This window comes from Coregonus clupeaformis, chromosome 11 (genome assembly GCF_020615455.1).
Source record: "Coregonus clupeaformis isolate EN_2021a chromosome 11, ASM2061545v1, whole genome shotgun sequence".
Taxonomy (NCBI): Eukaryota; Metazoa; Chordata; class Actinopteri; order Salmoniformes; family Salmonidae; genus Coregonus; species Coregonus clupeaformis.
Genome location: NC_059202.1, coordinates 20,065,817 through 20,083,553, shown reverse-complemented (window position 1 = coordinate 20,083,553; position 17,737 = coordinate 20,065,817). Strand labels below are relative to the sequence as shown.

Genomic DNA, 17,737 nt, shown 5'->3' with positions numbered 1-17,737 from the left:
TATTTAGGCTGATAATTTAATTATAGACGTGCTATAATATGAGCCATGAAATGAGTCAATTTTCGCCTAAAATGACATACTCAAATCTAACTGCCTGTAGCTCAGGACCTATACATTTTACGACCCAAATGAGTTTCCCTTATTTCCTCTGTGGAATGTCCATGGTCTTCTCTTATGCTGAGCACTTGTTGGCTGCTTTTCCTTCACTCAACAGTCCGACTCATCCCAAACCATCTCAATTGGGTTGTGGTCGGGGGATTGTGGAGGCCAGGTCATCTGATGCAGCACTCCATCACTCTCCTTCTTGGTCAAATAGCCTTACACAGCCTGGAGGTGTTTTGGGTCATTGTCCTGTTGAAAAACAAATGATAGTCCCACTAGCACAAACCAGATAGGATGGCGTATCGCTGCAGAATGCTGAGGTAGCCATGCTGGTTAAGTGTGCCTAGAATTCTAAATAAATTACAGACATTGTCACCAGCAAAGCACCCCCACACCATAACTCTTTTCCTGTTTGATGGTTCGTTGGAGGGCATAGCAGGATTTCTTATAAGCGTCCGGGTTAGAGTCCCGCTCCTTGAAAGCGGAAGCTCTACCCTTTAGCTCAGTGCGGACGTTTTCTGTAATCCATGGCTTCTGGTTGGGGTATGTACGTACGGTCACTGTGGGGACGATATCATCGATGCACTTATTGATGAAGCCAGTGACTGATGTGGTGTACTCCTCAGTGCCATTGGAAGAATCCGGGACAATATTCCAGTCTGTGCTAGAAAAACAGTCCTGTAGCTTAGCATCTGCGTCATCTGACCACTTCCTTATTAACCGAGTCACTGGTGCTTCCTGCTTTAGTTTTCGTTCATAAGCAGGAATCAGGAGGATATAATTATGGTCAGATTTGCCAAATAGAGGGCGAGGGAGAGCTTTGTACGTGTCTCTGTGTGGAGTAAAGGTGGTCTAGAGTTTTTTCTTCCTCTTGCCCTCTATTTAACATGCTGGTAGAAATTAGGTAGAACGGATTTAAGTTTCCCTGCATTAAATTCCCCGGCCACTAGGAGCGCTGCCTCTGGATGAGCATTTTCCTGTTTGCTTATGGCCTTATACAGCTCATTGTGTGCAATCTTATTGCCAGCATCGGTTTGTGGTTGTAAATAGACAGCTACGAAAAATATAGAAGAAAACTCTCTTGGAAAATAGTGTGGTATACAGCTTATCATGAGATACTCTACCTCAGGTGAGCAAAACCTTGAGACTTCCTTTGTATTAGATTTTATGCACCAGCTGTTGTTTACAAATATACACAGACCGCGACCCCTTGTCTTACCAGAGTCAGCCGTTCTATCCTGCCGATGTAGCGTATATCCCGCCAGCTGTTTGTTATCTATGTCGTCGTTCAGCCACGACTCGGTGAAACATAAGATATTACAGTTTTTTATGTCCCGTTGGTAGGATATCCTTGATCTTAGGTCGTCCATTTTGTTTTCAAATGATTGTACGTTGGCTAATAGGATTGACGGGAGATGCAGATTACTCGCTCGCCGTCGTATCCTTACAAGGCACCCCGACCTACGTCCACGATATCTCCGTCTCTTTCTCGTGTGAATGACAGGAATTTGGGCCTTGTCGGGTGGCTGTAGAATATCCTTTGCGTCCGACTCGTTGAAGAAAAAATCTTTGTCCAATACGAGGTGAGTAATCGCTGTCCTGATATCCAGAAGCTCTTTTTGTTCATAAGAGACGGTGGCAGAAACATTATGTACAGAATAAATTACAAATAATGCGAAAAAACACACATAATAGCACAATTGGTTAGAGGGCAATAAAATGGCAGCCATCTCCTCCGGCGCCATCTTGGGTGAGTATTAGGTCAACCTTTCCAAATTAGCATACACACAGTTTCATGGTCTAAACTCCATTAATACTCACAGTAATCATTCACTAAACAGGATACAAACAAACTACAGTTTATCTTGAAACATGTTACATTTTAACAGAAACCATCAATTTTATCTTGTCAGACCAAGAAATAAACGCGGCAGGATTAAGCTGTCCTACAGTGGCTTGCGAAAATATTTTTCCTATTTTGTTGCCTTACAACCTGGAATTTAACCCTCGTGTTGTCCTCCCAAATGCCTTACGCCTTTTGTCCTCTGGGGTCAAAAATGACCCCGCCTGGTTTGACTGTTTATAAAGCATACAGTATACATTTTCAATCAATTCTGTGTTACATCTTTAGTCTTACTTCTGTTCAACCCATTACTAGAATTTTTTTCATTTGTTTTGGAATTTAGAGCCAATAGACCTTGTTTACATAAAATTATACCCTGTTTTTAGGTAAAATTACAATGAAACAATGAATTATTTTGACCTATTATTATTTTGACTATTTGACTTATCACTGAGTGGTATTTGTAAAAGTTTAGTGAGGATGCTGTTTTTGAATCATTTTATTTTTATTAATGACAGCCCATAATCACACCTTTTGTCCTCTGGCGTCAAAAATGACCCCGCCTGGTTTGACTGTTTATAAAGCATACAGTATACATTTTCAATCAATTCTGTGTTACATCTTTAGTCTGAAAATAACGGTAGTTGTTTAATACTATGCTCTTTATGATTCAAACAAATTTGAAGTAATTTGATTGAATTATGGGTGTTTTACTAAATGTAATAACTTCTGTTGTCCTCTGGGATCAAAAAGACCCCGAAGCACAAAGTTTACATACTGCTTGGCAAAACATCTTTGATCATGTTTCTTTGATGTGTGGGGTCAAAACATCTTTGATCATGTTTCTTTGATGTGTGGGGTCAAGCAATGGTTATGACAACAACAACAACAACAAAAAAGTATTTTCTCACAGGTGTTTGGGCATTTCACATTTTAGTCTGAGAGAGACAGGCAGCACAATGAGGAGGCAGAAGTTTTATAATGCACAGGAGGCTTGCAAGATAATTTTGAAATAAAGAAAATAATGACCAGGAGGACAATGCTGCACATAATGAGGATGAATCAACTGATGAAGAGGGTTCAGGGTCAGAAGAGGAGGAACATAATGATGAGGTGATAGATCCAACATACAGACAGCATGCTACTTCTTCCTCCGAAGATTCCCCACATCTCCTGCTGCAGAAATGGAAGATGATATGAATATAGGGAAATGGATGAACGTGATGATGACGTAGAATCTGAAGCTGGTATGGAAGAAGTGTCAGAAGTGGAGCACTGCACCTATTATGATGAAGAATCAACAGATGAGGTAGAATCTGAAGTTGAAATGGAAGAAGTGTCAGAAGTGGAGGACATCATCTATTATGATGAAGACGAAGAATCAACAGATGAGGTAGAATCTGAGGAAGAGGACCGATCTCAGCTCGGTCCTCTTCCTCAGATTCTACCTCATCTGTTGATTCTTCGTCTTCATCATAATAGATGATGTCCTCCACTTCTGACACTTCTCTCCATTTCAACTTCAGATTCTACCCATCTGTTGATTCTTCATCACAATAGGTGCAGTGCTCCACTTCTGACACTTCTTCCATAGCAGCTTCAGATTCCGTCATCATCACGTTCATCCATTTCCATATTCATAATCATCTTCCATTTCTGCAGCAGGAGATGGGGGAATCTTCGGAGGAAGAAGTAGCATGCTGTCTGTATGTTGGATCTATCACCTCATCATGTTCTCTCTTCTGACCCTGAACCCTCTTCATCAGTTGATTCATCCTCGTTATGTGCAGCATTGTCCTCCTGGTCATTATTTTCTTATTTCAAAAATTATCTTGCAAGCCTCCTGGCATTATAAAACTTCTGCCTCCTCAGTCTGCCTGTCTCTCTCGAGACTAAAATGTGAAATGCCCAAACACCGTGAGAAAAATACTTTTTGTTGTTGTTGTTGTTGTCACAACCATTGCTTGACCCCACACATCAAAGAAACATGATCAAAGATGTTTTGCCAAGCAGTATGTAAACTTTGTGCTGCGGGGTCTTTTTTGACCCCAGAGGACAACAGAAGTTATTACATTTAGTAAACAGGCATACAATCAAACTACCAATTTATTTGAATCATAAAGACATTATTAAACAAAACTACCGATTATCTTTCAGACCAAGATAATAAAAACATATTTTGTCCTAAGGCTTGCGAAAAGATTTTCCATTTTGGGGTCAGAATGACCCCAGGACAACATGGAATTTTAAATGGATTTTTGGAGGTTTGTATCATTTGATTTACACAACATGCCTACCACTTTGAAGATACAAAATATTTTTTATTGTGAACAAACCAGAAATAAGTAAAAAAAACTGAAATCTTGAGCTTGCATAACTATTCACCCCCCCAAAGTCAATACTTTGTACAGCCACCTTTTGCAGCAATTACAGCTGCAAGTCTCTTGGAGTATGTCTCTATAAGCTTGGCACATCTAGCCACTGGGATTTTTGCCCATTCTTCAAGGCAAAACTGCTCCAGCTCCTTCAAGTTGGATGGGTTCCGCTGGTGTACAGCAATCTTTAAGTCATACCACAGATTCTCAATTGGATTGAGGTCTGGGCTTTGACTAGGCCATTTCAAGACATTTAAATGTTTCCCCTTAAACCATTTGAGTGTTGCTTTAGCAGTATGCTTAGGGTCATTGTCCTGCTGTAAGGTGAACCTCCGTCCCAGTCTCAAATCTCTGGAAGACTGAAACAGGTTTCCCTCAAGAATTTCCCTGTATTTAGCGCCATCCATCATTCCTTCAATTCTGACCAGTTTCCCAGATCCTGCCGATGAAAAACATCCCCACAGCATGATGCTGCCACCACCATGCTTCACTGTGGGGATGGTGTTCTCGGGGTGATGAGAGGTGTTGGGTTTGTGCCAGACATAGCGTTTTCCTTGATTGCCATAAAGCTCAATTTTAGTGTCATCTGACCAGAGTACCTTCTTCCATATGTTTGGGGAGTCTCCCACATGCCTTTTGGCGAACACCAAACGTGTTTGCTTATTTTTTTCTTTAAGCAATGGCTTTTTTCTGGCCACTCTTCTGTAAAGCCCAGCTCTGTGGAGTGCACGGCTTAAAGTGGTCCCATGGACAGATACTCCGCTGTGGAGCTTTGCAGCTCCTTCAGGATTATCTTTGATCTCTTTGTTGCCTCTCTGATTAATGCCCTCCTTGCCTGGACCGTGAGTTTTGGTGGTTTGTTGTGGTGCCATATTCTTTCCATTTTTTAATAATGGGTTTAATGGTGCTCTGTGGGATGTTCAAAGATCCTGATATTTTTTTTATCACCCAACCCTGATCTGTATGTCTCCACAACTTTGTCCCTGACCTGTTTGGAGAGATTCTTGGTCTTCATGGTGCCGCTTGCTTGGTTGTGCCCCTTGCTTAGTGATGTTGCAGACTCTGGGGCCTTTCAGAACAGGTGTATATATACTGAGATCATGTGACACTTAGATTGCACACAGGTGGACTTTATTTAACTAATTATGTGACTTCTGAAGGTAATTGGTTGCACCAGATGTTATTTAGGGGCTTCATAGCAAAGGGGGTGAATACATATGCACGCGCCACTTTTCCGTTATTTATTTTTTATAATTTTTTGAAACATGTTATTTTTTTCATTTCACTTCACCAATTTGGACAATTTTTGGAATCACACATCTAAACATCTCCAGTACAAAACCCCTAAAGGAAACAGTGATTGGTACAAGCTTCTATAAGAGGAGAGAGCACAATCTATCAACGTACCGTTACAAAATAATTGTTCAATATTCATGGCCTGAACAAGATGGTTTTCTACCATCTATAGCTCTGTAGCTCCTGTGTCCCCGTCCCTCCTATCCAACTTCTGCGGGGGACAGGTTTAGCACAGGTAAAGGACACATCAAATGTATAAATGAAACAAGATATATCAATTTCAACGTGGGGGAATGGATATAAATAGGCCTACCTGAACTGCAGAGCTCCACCCACAACCCCAAAACAGCAGCGCGTGTTACTTCCCTCAAAAATGTGTGTTATCGATCAATAATGACAAACCTCCTGGCATTGACAACTTAGATGGAAAACTACTGCGGATGGTAGCTGACTCTATGGCCACTCTTATCTGTCATATCTTTCATCTGAGTCTAGAGGAAGGTGTTTGTCCTCAGGCCTGGAGGGAAGCCAAAGTCATTCCGCTACCCAAGAGTGGTAAAGCGGCCTTTACTGGTTCTAACAGCAGACCTATCAGCTTGTTGCCAGCTCTTAGCAAATGGTTGGAAAAAATGGTGTTTGACCAAATACAATACTATATCTTGTAAACAAATTGACAACAGACTTTCAGCATGCTTATAGAGAAGGGTACTCATCATGTACTGCATTGAGATAAATGACAGATGATTGGTTGAAATAAATTGATAATAAGACGTTCGTAGAATCTGTACTGTTAGATTTCAGTGCAGCCCTTGAAATTATTGACAATAACCTATTGTTGAGAAAATGTACACTACCAGTCAACAGTTTGGACACACCTACTCATTCAAGGGTTTTTCTTTATTTTTACTATTTATTACATTGTAGAATAATAGTGAAGACATCAAAACTATGAAATAACACATGGAATCATGTAGTTACGAAAAAAAGTGTTAAACAAATCAAAATATATTTTATATTTGATATTCTTCAAATAGCCACCCTTTGCCTTGATGACAGCTTTGCCAGCTTTTAGCATTATCTCAACCAGCTTCATGAGGTAGTCACCTGGAATGCATTTCAATTAACAGGTGTTACATCTTAAACGTTAATTTGTGGAATTTATTTCCTTCTTAATGCGTTGGAGCCAATCAGTTGTGTTGTGAGGTTAAGTCAAGATATAAAATTTCAAGGTAGGAATAGGTGGTATACAGAAGATAGCCCTATTTGGTAAAAGACCATGTCCATATTATGGCAAGGACAGCTCAAATAAGCAAAGAGTAACGACAGTCCATCATTACTTTAAGACATGCACTAGCAAAAACCATCAAGCGCTATGATGAAACTGGCTCTCATGAGGACCGCAACAGGAAAGAAAGACCCAGAGTTACCTCTGCTGCTGTGGATAAGTTCATTAGAGTTACTAGCCTCAGAAATTGCAGCCCAAATAAATGCTTCACAGAACTGTTCAGAGGAGACTGTGTGAATCAGGCCTTCACTGTCGAATTGCTGCAAAGAAACCACTACTAAAGGCCACCAATAAGAAGAAGAGACTTGCTTTGGCCAAGAAACACGAGCAATGGACATTAAACCGGTGGAAATATGCCATTTGGTCTGGAGTTCAAATTGGAGATTTTTGCTTCCAACAGTCGTGTCTTTGTGAGACGCAGTGTGGGTGAACGGATAATTTCCGCATGTGTATTTCCCACCGTAAAGCATGGAGGAGGAGGTGTTATGGTGTGGGGGTGCTTTGCTGGTGACAATGTCTGTGATTTATTTAGAATTCAAGGCACACTTAACCAGCATGGCTACCACAGCATTCTGCAGCGATACGCCATCCCATCTGGTTTGGGCTTAGTGGAACTATCATTTGTTTTTCAACAGGACAATGATCCAAAACACCTCCAGGCTGTGTAAGGGCTATTTGACCAATAAGGAGAGTGATGGAGTGCTGCATCAGATGACCTGGCCCCCTCAATCCCCAGACCTCAACCAAATTGAGATGGTTTGGGATGAGTCGGAACGCAGAGTGAAGAAAAAGCAGCCAACAAGTGCTCAGCATATGTGGGAACTCCTTCAAGACTGTTGGAAAAGCATTCCAGGTGAAGCTGGTTGAGAGAATGCCAAGAGTGTGCAAAGCTGTCATCAAAGCAAAGGGTGGTTATTTGAAGAATCTCAAATATAAAATATATTTTGATTTGTTTAACACTTTTTGGGTTACTACATGATTCCATATGTGTTATTTCATAGTTTTGATGTCTTCACTATTATTCTACAATGTAGAAAATAGTAAAAATAAAGAAAAACCCTGGAATGACTAGGTGTGTCCAAACTTTTGACTGGTACTGTATGTTTTATATATTTTCAACCTCTGCCGAATTGAGAATTAAGAGCTATCTATCTAATAGAATTGAGAATTAAGAGCTATCTATCTAATAGAACTCAGAGGGTTTTCTTTAATAGAAGCCTCTCTAATGTCAAACATGTAGGTTGTGGTGTACTGCAGGGCAGCTCTCTAGGCCCTCTACTCTTTTCTATTTTTACCAATGACGAGCCACTGGAATTAAACAAAGCCTGTGTGTCCATGTATGCTGATGATTGAACCATATGCGTGTCAGTAACCACAGCTAATGAAGTCACTGAATCCCTTAACAAGGAGTTGTAGTCAGTTTTGGAATGGGTGGCCAGTAATAAACTGGTCCTGAACATCTCTAAAACTAAGAGCATTGTATTTGGTACAAATCATTCCCTATGCTCTAGACGTCAGCTGAATCTGGTAATGAATGGTGTGGCTGTTGAACAAGTTGAGGAGACTAAATAACTTGGTGTTTCATTAGATTGTAAACTGTCATGGTCAAAACATATAGATTCAGTGGTTGTAAAGATGGGGAGAGGTATGTCCGTAATAAAGAGATGCTCTTCCACACTCCAAAATGTCCTGCAGGCTCTAGTTTTATCTTATCTTGATTATTGTCCAGTCATGTGGTCAAGTGCTGCAAAGAAATACCTAGTTAAGCTGCAGTTGGATTAGAACAGAGTGGCACGTCTTACTCTTCATTGTAATCATAGGGGTAATATACTGTAGATACTATGCATGCCAGTCTCTCCTGGCTAAGAGTTGAGGAGTGTCTGCCTGCATCACTTATTCTTTTTAGAAGAAAATTCCAAATTGTTTGCATGGTCAACTTACACACAGCTCTGACACACACACTTACCCCACCAGACATTCAACCAGGGGTTGAATCCAGAACAAATTCCCCCAAATCCAGAACAAATTCAAGAAAGTGTGCAGTATTATATAGAGAAGTTATTGCATGGAACTCTCTTCCATCTCATATTGCTCAAATGAACAGCAAACCTGGTTTCAAAAAGCAAATACAGCAACACCTCACGGCACAACGCCTCTCCCCTATCTTGACCTAGATATTGTGTAGATTTATTGATATGTAGGCTATGTGTGTCGTTTTAAAATTAATTTAGTTATGTCCTTGAGCTGTTCTTGTATATTAATATTCTGTATTATGTCATGTTTCATGTTTTGTGTGGACCCCAGGAAGAGTAGCTGCTGCTTTCGTAACAGCTAATGGGAATCCTAATAAAATACTGAAATAATACTTTCTGTATGTCTACACTCGAATCAAACAAGGATGTGGTTTTTGGATGATCCCCTACTTTCCATGTCATTGATCCATGTCTTGTGTGAGAGATCATCATCAACATTGATCCACCATCAACATTACAATTCAGAAAACGTCTCAGATAACCCCAATGAATTGTTGTTACTAATGAAACAGTGGTTTTCGTGAAAGTACTTTTATTTGACAAAGGAAAATAGATTTCCTCTAATATTGTAATATATCAGTCAACACACCTACTCAGTGCAGCCAGAAGATAAAACAAACAATTGTTAAAGTTATGGTAATTATAAGGTAATTGTTTAACCACCAGTCGACAACATGGCAGACTCTTACGTCTTGTAAGCAGTGGTGTAGTGGAGGGTAAACGCTATTTCCACACATTTTGTATTTTACACAAACATTTAGCCACCTATTGTGGAAAAATGCATAGAACATTTAGGGAGTGTTACTTTATTCACAACGAATGGCGTTTACCCACCAATTTGTTTTTACCTGGAGTACGAATTACTCCAAATGCTGAGGATGACGATGAAGCTGAAGGTGATGAAGATGCCGTAGACGCCAAACAGCAGTCGGTCGATGATGTAGCCCACCTGCATCCAGTCCTGGGAGATCTGGTTCCCGTCCACATGCTGGGCCACCTGTAGGCGGATGGACTGCAGGTCATTGCCCAGCTTCCTCAGCTCCGCCAGGGCTGGATCGGCTGCCTCTGCCCCCTTCTCACCTGGTTCTCCTGTTTGAACCTGTCTCTCCAGCATCACTAGAGGGCAGACTTTCACGTCTGTTTCTTGGAGACAAGAGGGAAGGAAGGGAGGAAGGTGAAATTATGAATGTACCTCCTATAGACATAAATTATTGATGTACGTTGATAGTACAATTCTGTCTAAGGTCGGACCTAGTCAAATGCTGGAAACATTTCTCAGAGTGATACCTGCATTTATGTTACTGTTCAGGGCTGTGATTGAATGCATTCACTATATTGCTTTGGGTTGGACAAGACAAGTATCTGCTAATTGCCCAAAAGTCTGTGTAATTGTAACTCCCTGGAGTGATCAGATCAGGGGTACCTCCTGCAACTGGATTGAGGATGATCATGTCCTCTCTGGATTTCTGAGGCAGCCAGACGAGTGTGCCCATGAAGCGCAGGACGAGCACTCGGACCCAGCCAGGCACTGGGTGGAAGTTACTGGAGCCAACCAGGAGGTTAGTGATGAGAATAGTCTCCAGCAGGCTGGCCACCATCAGAGCCAAGCAGATGGCGAAGAACACATCTGCATGGGCAAGAGGAAGAGGGATATGAAGAGAGGAAGATATTCAGCCACTCTTAGGAGGACAATGGAAGTGGACTTCAAAAAAGACACTTAACCTAACAAGGTTATTCAATAAGACAAAGTAAACATATACCTCTACATTTAAGACTTACGACAAATATGGTGTTTCCAGTACATATGTTTCATACTCACTTATCAGTGGGATGGTGTTTCCTGTGACGGGCAGCAGGTCATTCACGATGAGCAGGAAGACTGAGTAGCCTAAAATAAGGGTCATCTTGAAGGAGGAGCGGTCCACATTCTGGGGAGGCAGCAGAAAGCTGAAGAGATCCACAGTGATGAGGAGGCAGCTGGGGATCAGGAGATTCACCACGTAGAGTGTGGCTCTGCGCCTCAGGACAATCTACAGTTTAGAGACACAATGGTGAAAGACAACCTTCAAGGGTGATCTGGTGTTGTGCAGTAGATTCCCATTTCAGATAAGACAAAGCCATAAATAGCTGGGTTAGCATCCTATGTGTGAAACATGAAGTACTCTCTGAAACAAAAGTAGCGCTAGAAATATAGAGAACTCAACGTTCAGTAGTAGTAAAGCCAAATGAATGGCGTCTGAGAAATTGCAGTGCTTTGGGTTCGTACATAGAAGCAGAGCTCATCATAGGGGTTGCTTTCTCCCTGATCGATTTCTGATAACTTGTACTTCCTGGATTTGATGTCCATCAGCTCCCACTCCCCTTCAGTGGACAACACGCTCCTGGAGTGTTTCAGGATGTCCTCCACCTTCTTCCCTAAGATCATCCTTATGTCCGACACTGCAGGGGAGATAAAGGAATGGGACATACTGGGATGAATGGGCTGAACCTATATGGAAGCAGAACATGAGCTGTACTGAGGGGATGGTAAACTTGGGCCTAATACCAAACGGATCCCTTGGTTGACACCTTGGTTGACACCGAGTCATATATAAAAAACTCCAATGGACTCAATGGACTAACATGTTTCATACCTATCATTTTAGATTGCAAAAGAGAGTCAGGAAGGTTTTTTGAGAGAGAAGGAGCGATGGGTTTGGTATCGGACTTTTATCTTCAAAGAAGTCCTAAAGCATGTTTGCATTGACGTCTTACCGTGATGGATGTAGGATCTGAAGGTGAAGGTGCAGTTCTGGACGTCAAAGGGGAAGGTGTAGATGTCCAGGTTACAGGAGCTAACCACTCTGACAGGTTTGGCGTCTAGCACTTTACCAGTGTGCTTAATGTACACATAAGGGACGATGGGAGCTCTGTTTTCATCCATACTGTGAGACAGGGTGAAATTGGGGGACTATTTCAAACCATGGGCATGATATAAATCATATGTTTTATATTTCTTAATCTTGATTGAAACTGACTAGTGCAATAACAAGGGACACAATTGAAGTGCTTGTTAAAATGTCTGTGCCCCCGTGGAAAACTAACTAGCATAATAAAACATCCCCATCAAAATCTGTCTGTTTATATTAGAGATATCTGTTTTCTTTGCATAGGCTGCGTCTCAATCCACCGCATCTGCCAATGCCGTTTTTTCCATCTGCGGTGGAAGGTGGCCGAGCTACAGCAGTGTTTGTCAGACCATGAGACACATCCCGAAAAATGTCTGTAGTGTCCGAACAAACTAAAATGACCACTACGACGGTGTTCTCCATTTAGCTCTACGACCCCCACAAGTGTCACGAGACTCGTTTGAAGTCGGTACAGCCGATCTGCCAACTTCTGTCTGTAGCGTCTGAACACCTCTATCGAAAGGTGAGACTCTCATGAACACGTACATGTCGGTTGACGCCTCACAAGACTCGTCTGAAGGTAGCTTGGTACCAGTTAAAAATTGAATGGATATATATATATATATATATGGAAGTAGTTTTAATGCCAAAACAAAGAGGCTAAATATGGGTCAAAACATTTTTACATTTCCTGATCTTTCTTATATCTCTCAAGTACAGACACTTTAAAACAAACTTCCTTTTGATACATTTTTTGACTATGTGTTTTTCCATGTATGAATGTGTTCAATGTGGGCTAATAGCAGTAAGACCAAATTCAATGTTTCATCCCCAATTTTTTCAAATATATTTTATTTACACCTAAAAGGGTCCTAAAGTTCAAAATCAAACAGCTAAATGATCCTTGGTATGACCATCTTAAAACAGTTCCATATGTTAGCTTAGTAGAACTTCCCACAGTATCTATATACAGTGGGGGGGGAAAAAGTATTTAGTCAGCCACCAATTGTGCAAGTTCTCCCACTTAAAAAGTTGAGAGAGGCCTGTAATTTTCATCATAGGTACACGTCAACTATGACAGACAAAATGAGAATTTTTTTCTCCAGAAAATCACATTGTAGGATTTTTAATGAATTTATTAGCAAATTATGGTGGAAAATAAGTATTTGGTCAATAACAAAAGTTTCTCAATACTTTGTTATATACCCTTTGTTGGCAATGACACAGGTCAAACGTTTTCTGTAAGTCTTCACAAGGTTTTCACACACTGTTGCTGGTATTTTGGCCCATTCCTCCATGCAGATCTCCTCTAGAGCAGTGATGTTTTGGGGCTGTCGCTGGGAAACACGGACTTTCAACTCCCTCCAAAGATTTTCTATGGGGTTGAGATCTGGAGACTGGCTAGGCCACTCCAGGACCTTGAAATGCTTCTTACGAATCCACTCCTTCGTTGCCCGGGCGGTGTGTTTGGGATCATTGTCATGCTGAAAGTCCCAGCCACGTTTCATCTTCAATGCCCTTGCTGATGGAAGGAGGTTTTCACTCAAAATCTCACGATACATGGCCCCATTCATTCTTTCCTTTACACCGATCAGTCGTCCTGGTCCCTTTGCAGAAAAACAGCCCCAAAGCATGATGTTTCCACCCCCATGCTTCACAGTAGGTATGGTGTTCTTTGGATGCAACTCAGCATTCTTTGTCCTCCAAACATGACGAGTTGAGTTTTTACCAAAAAGTTCTATTTTGGTTTCATCTGACCATATGACATTCTCCCAATCCTCTTCTGGATCATCCAAATGCACTCTAACAAACTTCAGACGGGCCTGGACATGTACTGGCTTAACCCTCCCATTGTCTTAGGGTCAAAATGACCCGCCACTGTGTTGAACCAACTTTATTTAATTTTTATATTTTTTGGATCATTTGTGAGAAGGAGGCAGTGAGAAGGAGGCAGAAGGTCTCACTGCCTCCTTCTCACAAATGATCCCAAAAATATAAAAATTAAATAAAGTTGGTTCAACACAGTGGCGGGTCATTTTGACCCTAGGACAATGGGAGGGTTAAGCAGGGGGACACGTCTGGCACTGCAGGATTTGAGTCCCTGGTGGCGTAGTGTGTTACTGATGGTAGGCTTTGTTACTTTGGTCCCAGCTCTCTGCAGGTCATTCACTAGGTCCCCCCGTGTGGTTCTGGGATTTTTGCTCACCGTTCTTGTGATCATTTTGACCCCATGGGGTGTGATCTTGCGTGGAGCCCCAGATCGAGGGAGATTATCAGTGGTCTTGTATGTCTTCCATTTCCTAATAATTGCTCCCACAGTTGATTTCTTCAAACCAAGCTGCTTACCTATTGCAGATTCAGTCTTCCCCAGCCTGGTGCAGGTCTACAATTTTGTTTCTGGTGTCCTTTGACAGCTCTTTGGTCTTGGCCATAGTGGAGTTTGGAGTGTGACTGTTTGAGGTTGTGGACAGGTGTCTTTTATACTGATAACAAGTTCAAACAGGTGCCATTAATACAGGTAACGAGTGGAGGACAGAGGAGCCTCTTAAAGAAGAAGTTACAGGTCTGTGAGAGCCAGAAATCTTGCTTGTTTGTAGGTGACCTAATAATTATTTTCCACCATAATTTGCAAATAAATTCATTAAAAATCCTACAATGTGATTTTCTGGATTCTTTTTTTCTCAATTTGTCTGTCATAGTTGACATGTACCTATGATGAAAATTACAGGTCTCTCTCATCTTTTTAAGTGGGAGAACTTGCAGAATTGGTGGCTGACTAAATGCTTTTTTTCCCCCACTGTATACTATAGAGATGTTTAACTCACAATTCATTGATTACCACATCTGGTGACCAGAACCTTTCCCTGGGGAGAGAAATCTCGGTTGTGCCGCATTGGACTGGGTCCCAGCTGAAAAATTCATTCTCCCACTCCTAAAACAACACATTAGCAAAAATACAATATGTTTGGAAGCAGCATTCAAAATTATAATATGATGTTTAGGATTGTTCTACATTCAGAGATGTTTAGTTTTAACCAAATGTAAATCACTATTGCTATTCAGTACATATTGGTGAATGGATGTTGTGTGCCCTAACAAATATGAAGCAATGTGAAGTAACGTTCTTAACACAGGTGCTCTAGGAGAATCGGAAACCAGAGTGCACATTGAAAATGACTCCCATACACTGTGTACGTATACTTACAAAAATACAAAAATATTACGCTCACCTTCACCAGCCAAATGTAGGTGTTCAGCAGTTGTGCTTTTTCTTCCTGAAAAGCGAATTACTTTTTGTTGTAGGATACAAAGTAATGGCAATAAAGCAACATTTTAAATAGGTCTACAAAACATGATGTAGAGTAACGTTCATGACAATATAGTATGTCAGATACATACGTCACAGAATTTGATGGATTTTAATCGGATGGTTTCTCAGGTGAACTAATTGAAAGGGATGACTTGATGTCCTACTCCTTACCACACCCAGGATGCCGTAGAGAGTGAAGTGCATGCTGATGATGGTGGGGGTTGAGAGGTTCATGACAGGTCGTATGGAGGACAACGTCATGACGTTCTCCAGTGCGGCCAGAAGGGATATGGTGTTGGGGTTGGTGCAGTTCACCACTACCTTACATCTCAGGCATGGCGCTGGGGAAACAATGGTAACCATGCTGCTTTACATCCTGCTTTAGATATGGTCCCGTGTGGTTCAGTTGGCAGAACATGGCGCTTGTAAGCCAGGGTTGTGGGTTCGATTCCCTTTGGGGACAGGGATGAAAATGTATGCACTCACTACTGTATGTCGCTCTGGATAAGAGCGTCTGATAAATGACGTAAAGTGTCTGATTATCTTTAATGGACTTAGTGAAAAGTCCTTCATTTTGCCAATTGATGGGGATCTTGCGTATTGGAGATATCATTATTAGAATCTTGTTAGAATTATGAAGACCTTCCTACTTTTTCATTTGACAGTGAAATTAATTGACTGCAACCCTACAAATACATTATGTTATGAACTTAATCGCTAAGGTAACAGCTACCCCAAGTAATATAAAAAGTAAATATAAAACTAAATAATAAATGAACACAAACTGTTACTCAAATAGAATATTTTAACTTTACTTAACATAATTTAGTTGACTTTACTCATTATTTTCCCGTGTACAAGCTGTACCTACCCTGTACCATCATGCAGCAGATGATGAACAGAACCTGGTGGGGACTGACCGACCATCGTCGAGACTGAAATAATAAAGGTGTACAAAAATGCACCTATTAGGGTAAAAGGTCAAATGGTATATTAGATATTCTGTACATTGTTTTTTGCATGTTTGATAATTAACACAATGTGTATAACACCATTAATTACTTTATGAATTCACAACATAATTTACCACAAAAGACACCTACTGTAACAAATGTTTGGAGCAATTACAGTAATGCATTGAAACGCAACACACAGGCACACAACTTATGTAACGTTCATCCCCCGATTGTCACAAAAGGCATTAGAATGAAAGCTATTTACCTCCATTTCGGAAAAATCTTTGGCTGCCATCAAACAACAAGCTTCAAGTTCTTGCAAACTACTGTTGACAATTTCGATCCTATGGCTGAAGAACTGTCTAGAGCAAAGCTTTGCTTCCTCACACACATCGATGGCACCTCTTCACCTGCTGGAACAGATTTAATACATACAGACTAATTTGCATAGTTAACCGCTTATGTTGATGTAGTGTCATGTCAAAACAAAACAGAGCGGCACGTCTTGCTCTTCATTGTAGTCAGAGGGCTGATATAGATACTATGCACGCCAGTCTCTATTGGCTAAGAGTTGAGGAGAGACTGACTGCATCACTTCTTCTTTTTATAAGAAACATTAATATATTGAAAATCCCTCTGACACACACACTTACCCCACCAGACATGCCACCAGGGGTCTTTTCACAGTCCCCAAATCCAGAACAAAATCAAGAAAGCGTACAGTATTATATAGAGCCATTATTGCATGGAACTCCGTTCCATCTCATATTGCTCAAATAAACAGCAATCCTGGTTTCAAAAAACAGATAAAGCAACACCTCACAGCACAACGCCTCTCCCCTATTTGACCTAGATAGTTTGTGTGTATGTATTGATATGTAGGCTACGTGTGCCTTTAAAAAAATGCATATAGTTCTGTCCTTGAGTTGTTCTTGTCTATTAATGATCTGTATTATGTCATGTTTCATGTTTTGTGTGGACCCCATGAAGAGTAGCTGCTGCTGTTGCAACAGCTAATGGGGATCCTAATAAAATACACAAAAACAAACAAATATCATATCATAAGTTGCTGTTGGAGAATCCACAGAAAATCTTACAGTTCCAGACTATTTTCAACTTTGAACACAATTCTCCTGACACCAAGATCTCTGAATCCTTAGAAGTGACACAAGGATTCAATGATTTCTTGATTCTACAATCAAACTAAACATAGGATAAAAAAAGAAAATAGAAAACTGTGGTAGAAATGTGGTAGAAATATTCCTAGCAACAGAGAAGACCATGAGTGAGATCCATAAACCTTGGGGCAAATGAGGTGGTCAGTAGAGCATGTGAACTCTTGTGGTACAGAGCTACTTTACCTGCAGGTGGTTGGATACAAAACAGGCGTGAGCCACAGTAAATGGCTGGGGTGTAGGGTGAAGTTGCCCCTAGATGTTGATCCTGGGTCAGTTTGGCATTTTCCTCACTAATGGTTAAGGTTAGGATTGGGGGAGGGGAAGCTGATCCTAGACCTGTACCTAGGAGAAATTCCACCCCAGAGCTGTGGTGTACCAACCTATGCAACAAGTGCAACCAGTGGGCATCGGACGATAGTGTACCACAGCGCTGCAGACTATACACCTACTGGGCTATGGAAATGAGCTGGG

At 41.1% G+C, this 17,737-nt stretch overlaps 1 protein-coding gene across 1 annotated transcript in view; it reads right to left on the bottom strand.

Annotated features, from left to right (window-relative positions):
* LOC121577433 (5-hydroxytryptamine receptor 3A) overlaps positions 1–10,048 on the bottom strand; it is a 44,783-nt gene extending 34,735 nt beyond the window's left edge. Inside the window, 1 exon segment of the mRNA XM_045223378.1 lies at positions 9,799–10,048. Coding sequence (XP_045079313.1) covers positions 9,799–10,048 — 250 coding nt within the window.
* Between the last annotated feature and the right edge of the window lie 7,689 nt (positions 10,049–17,737).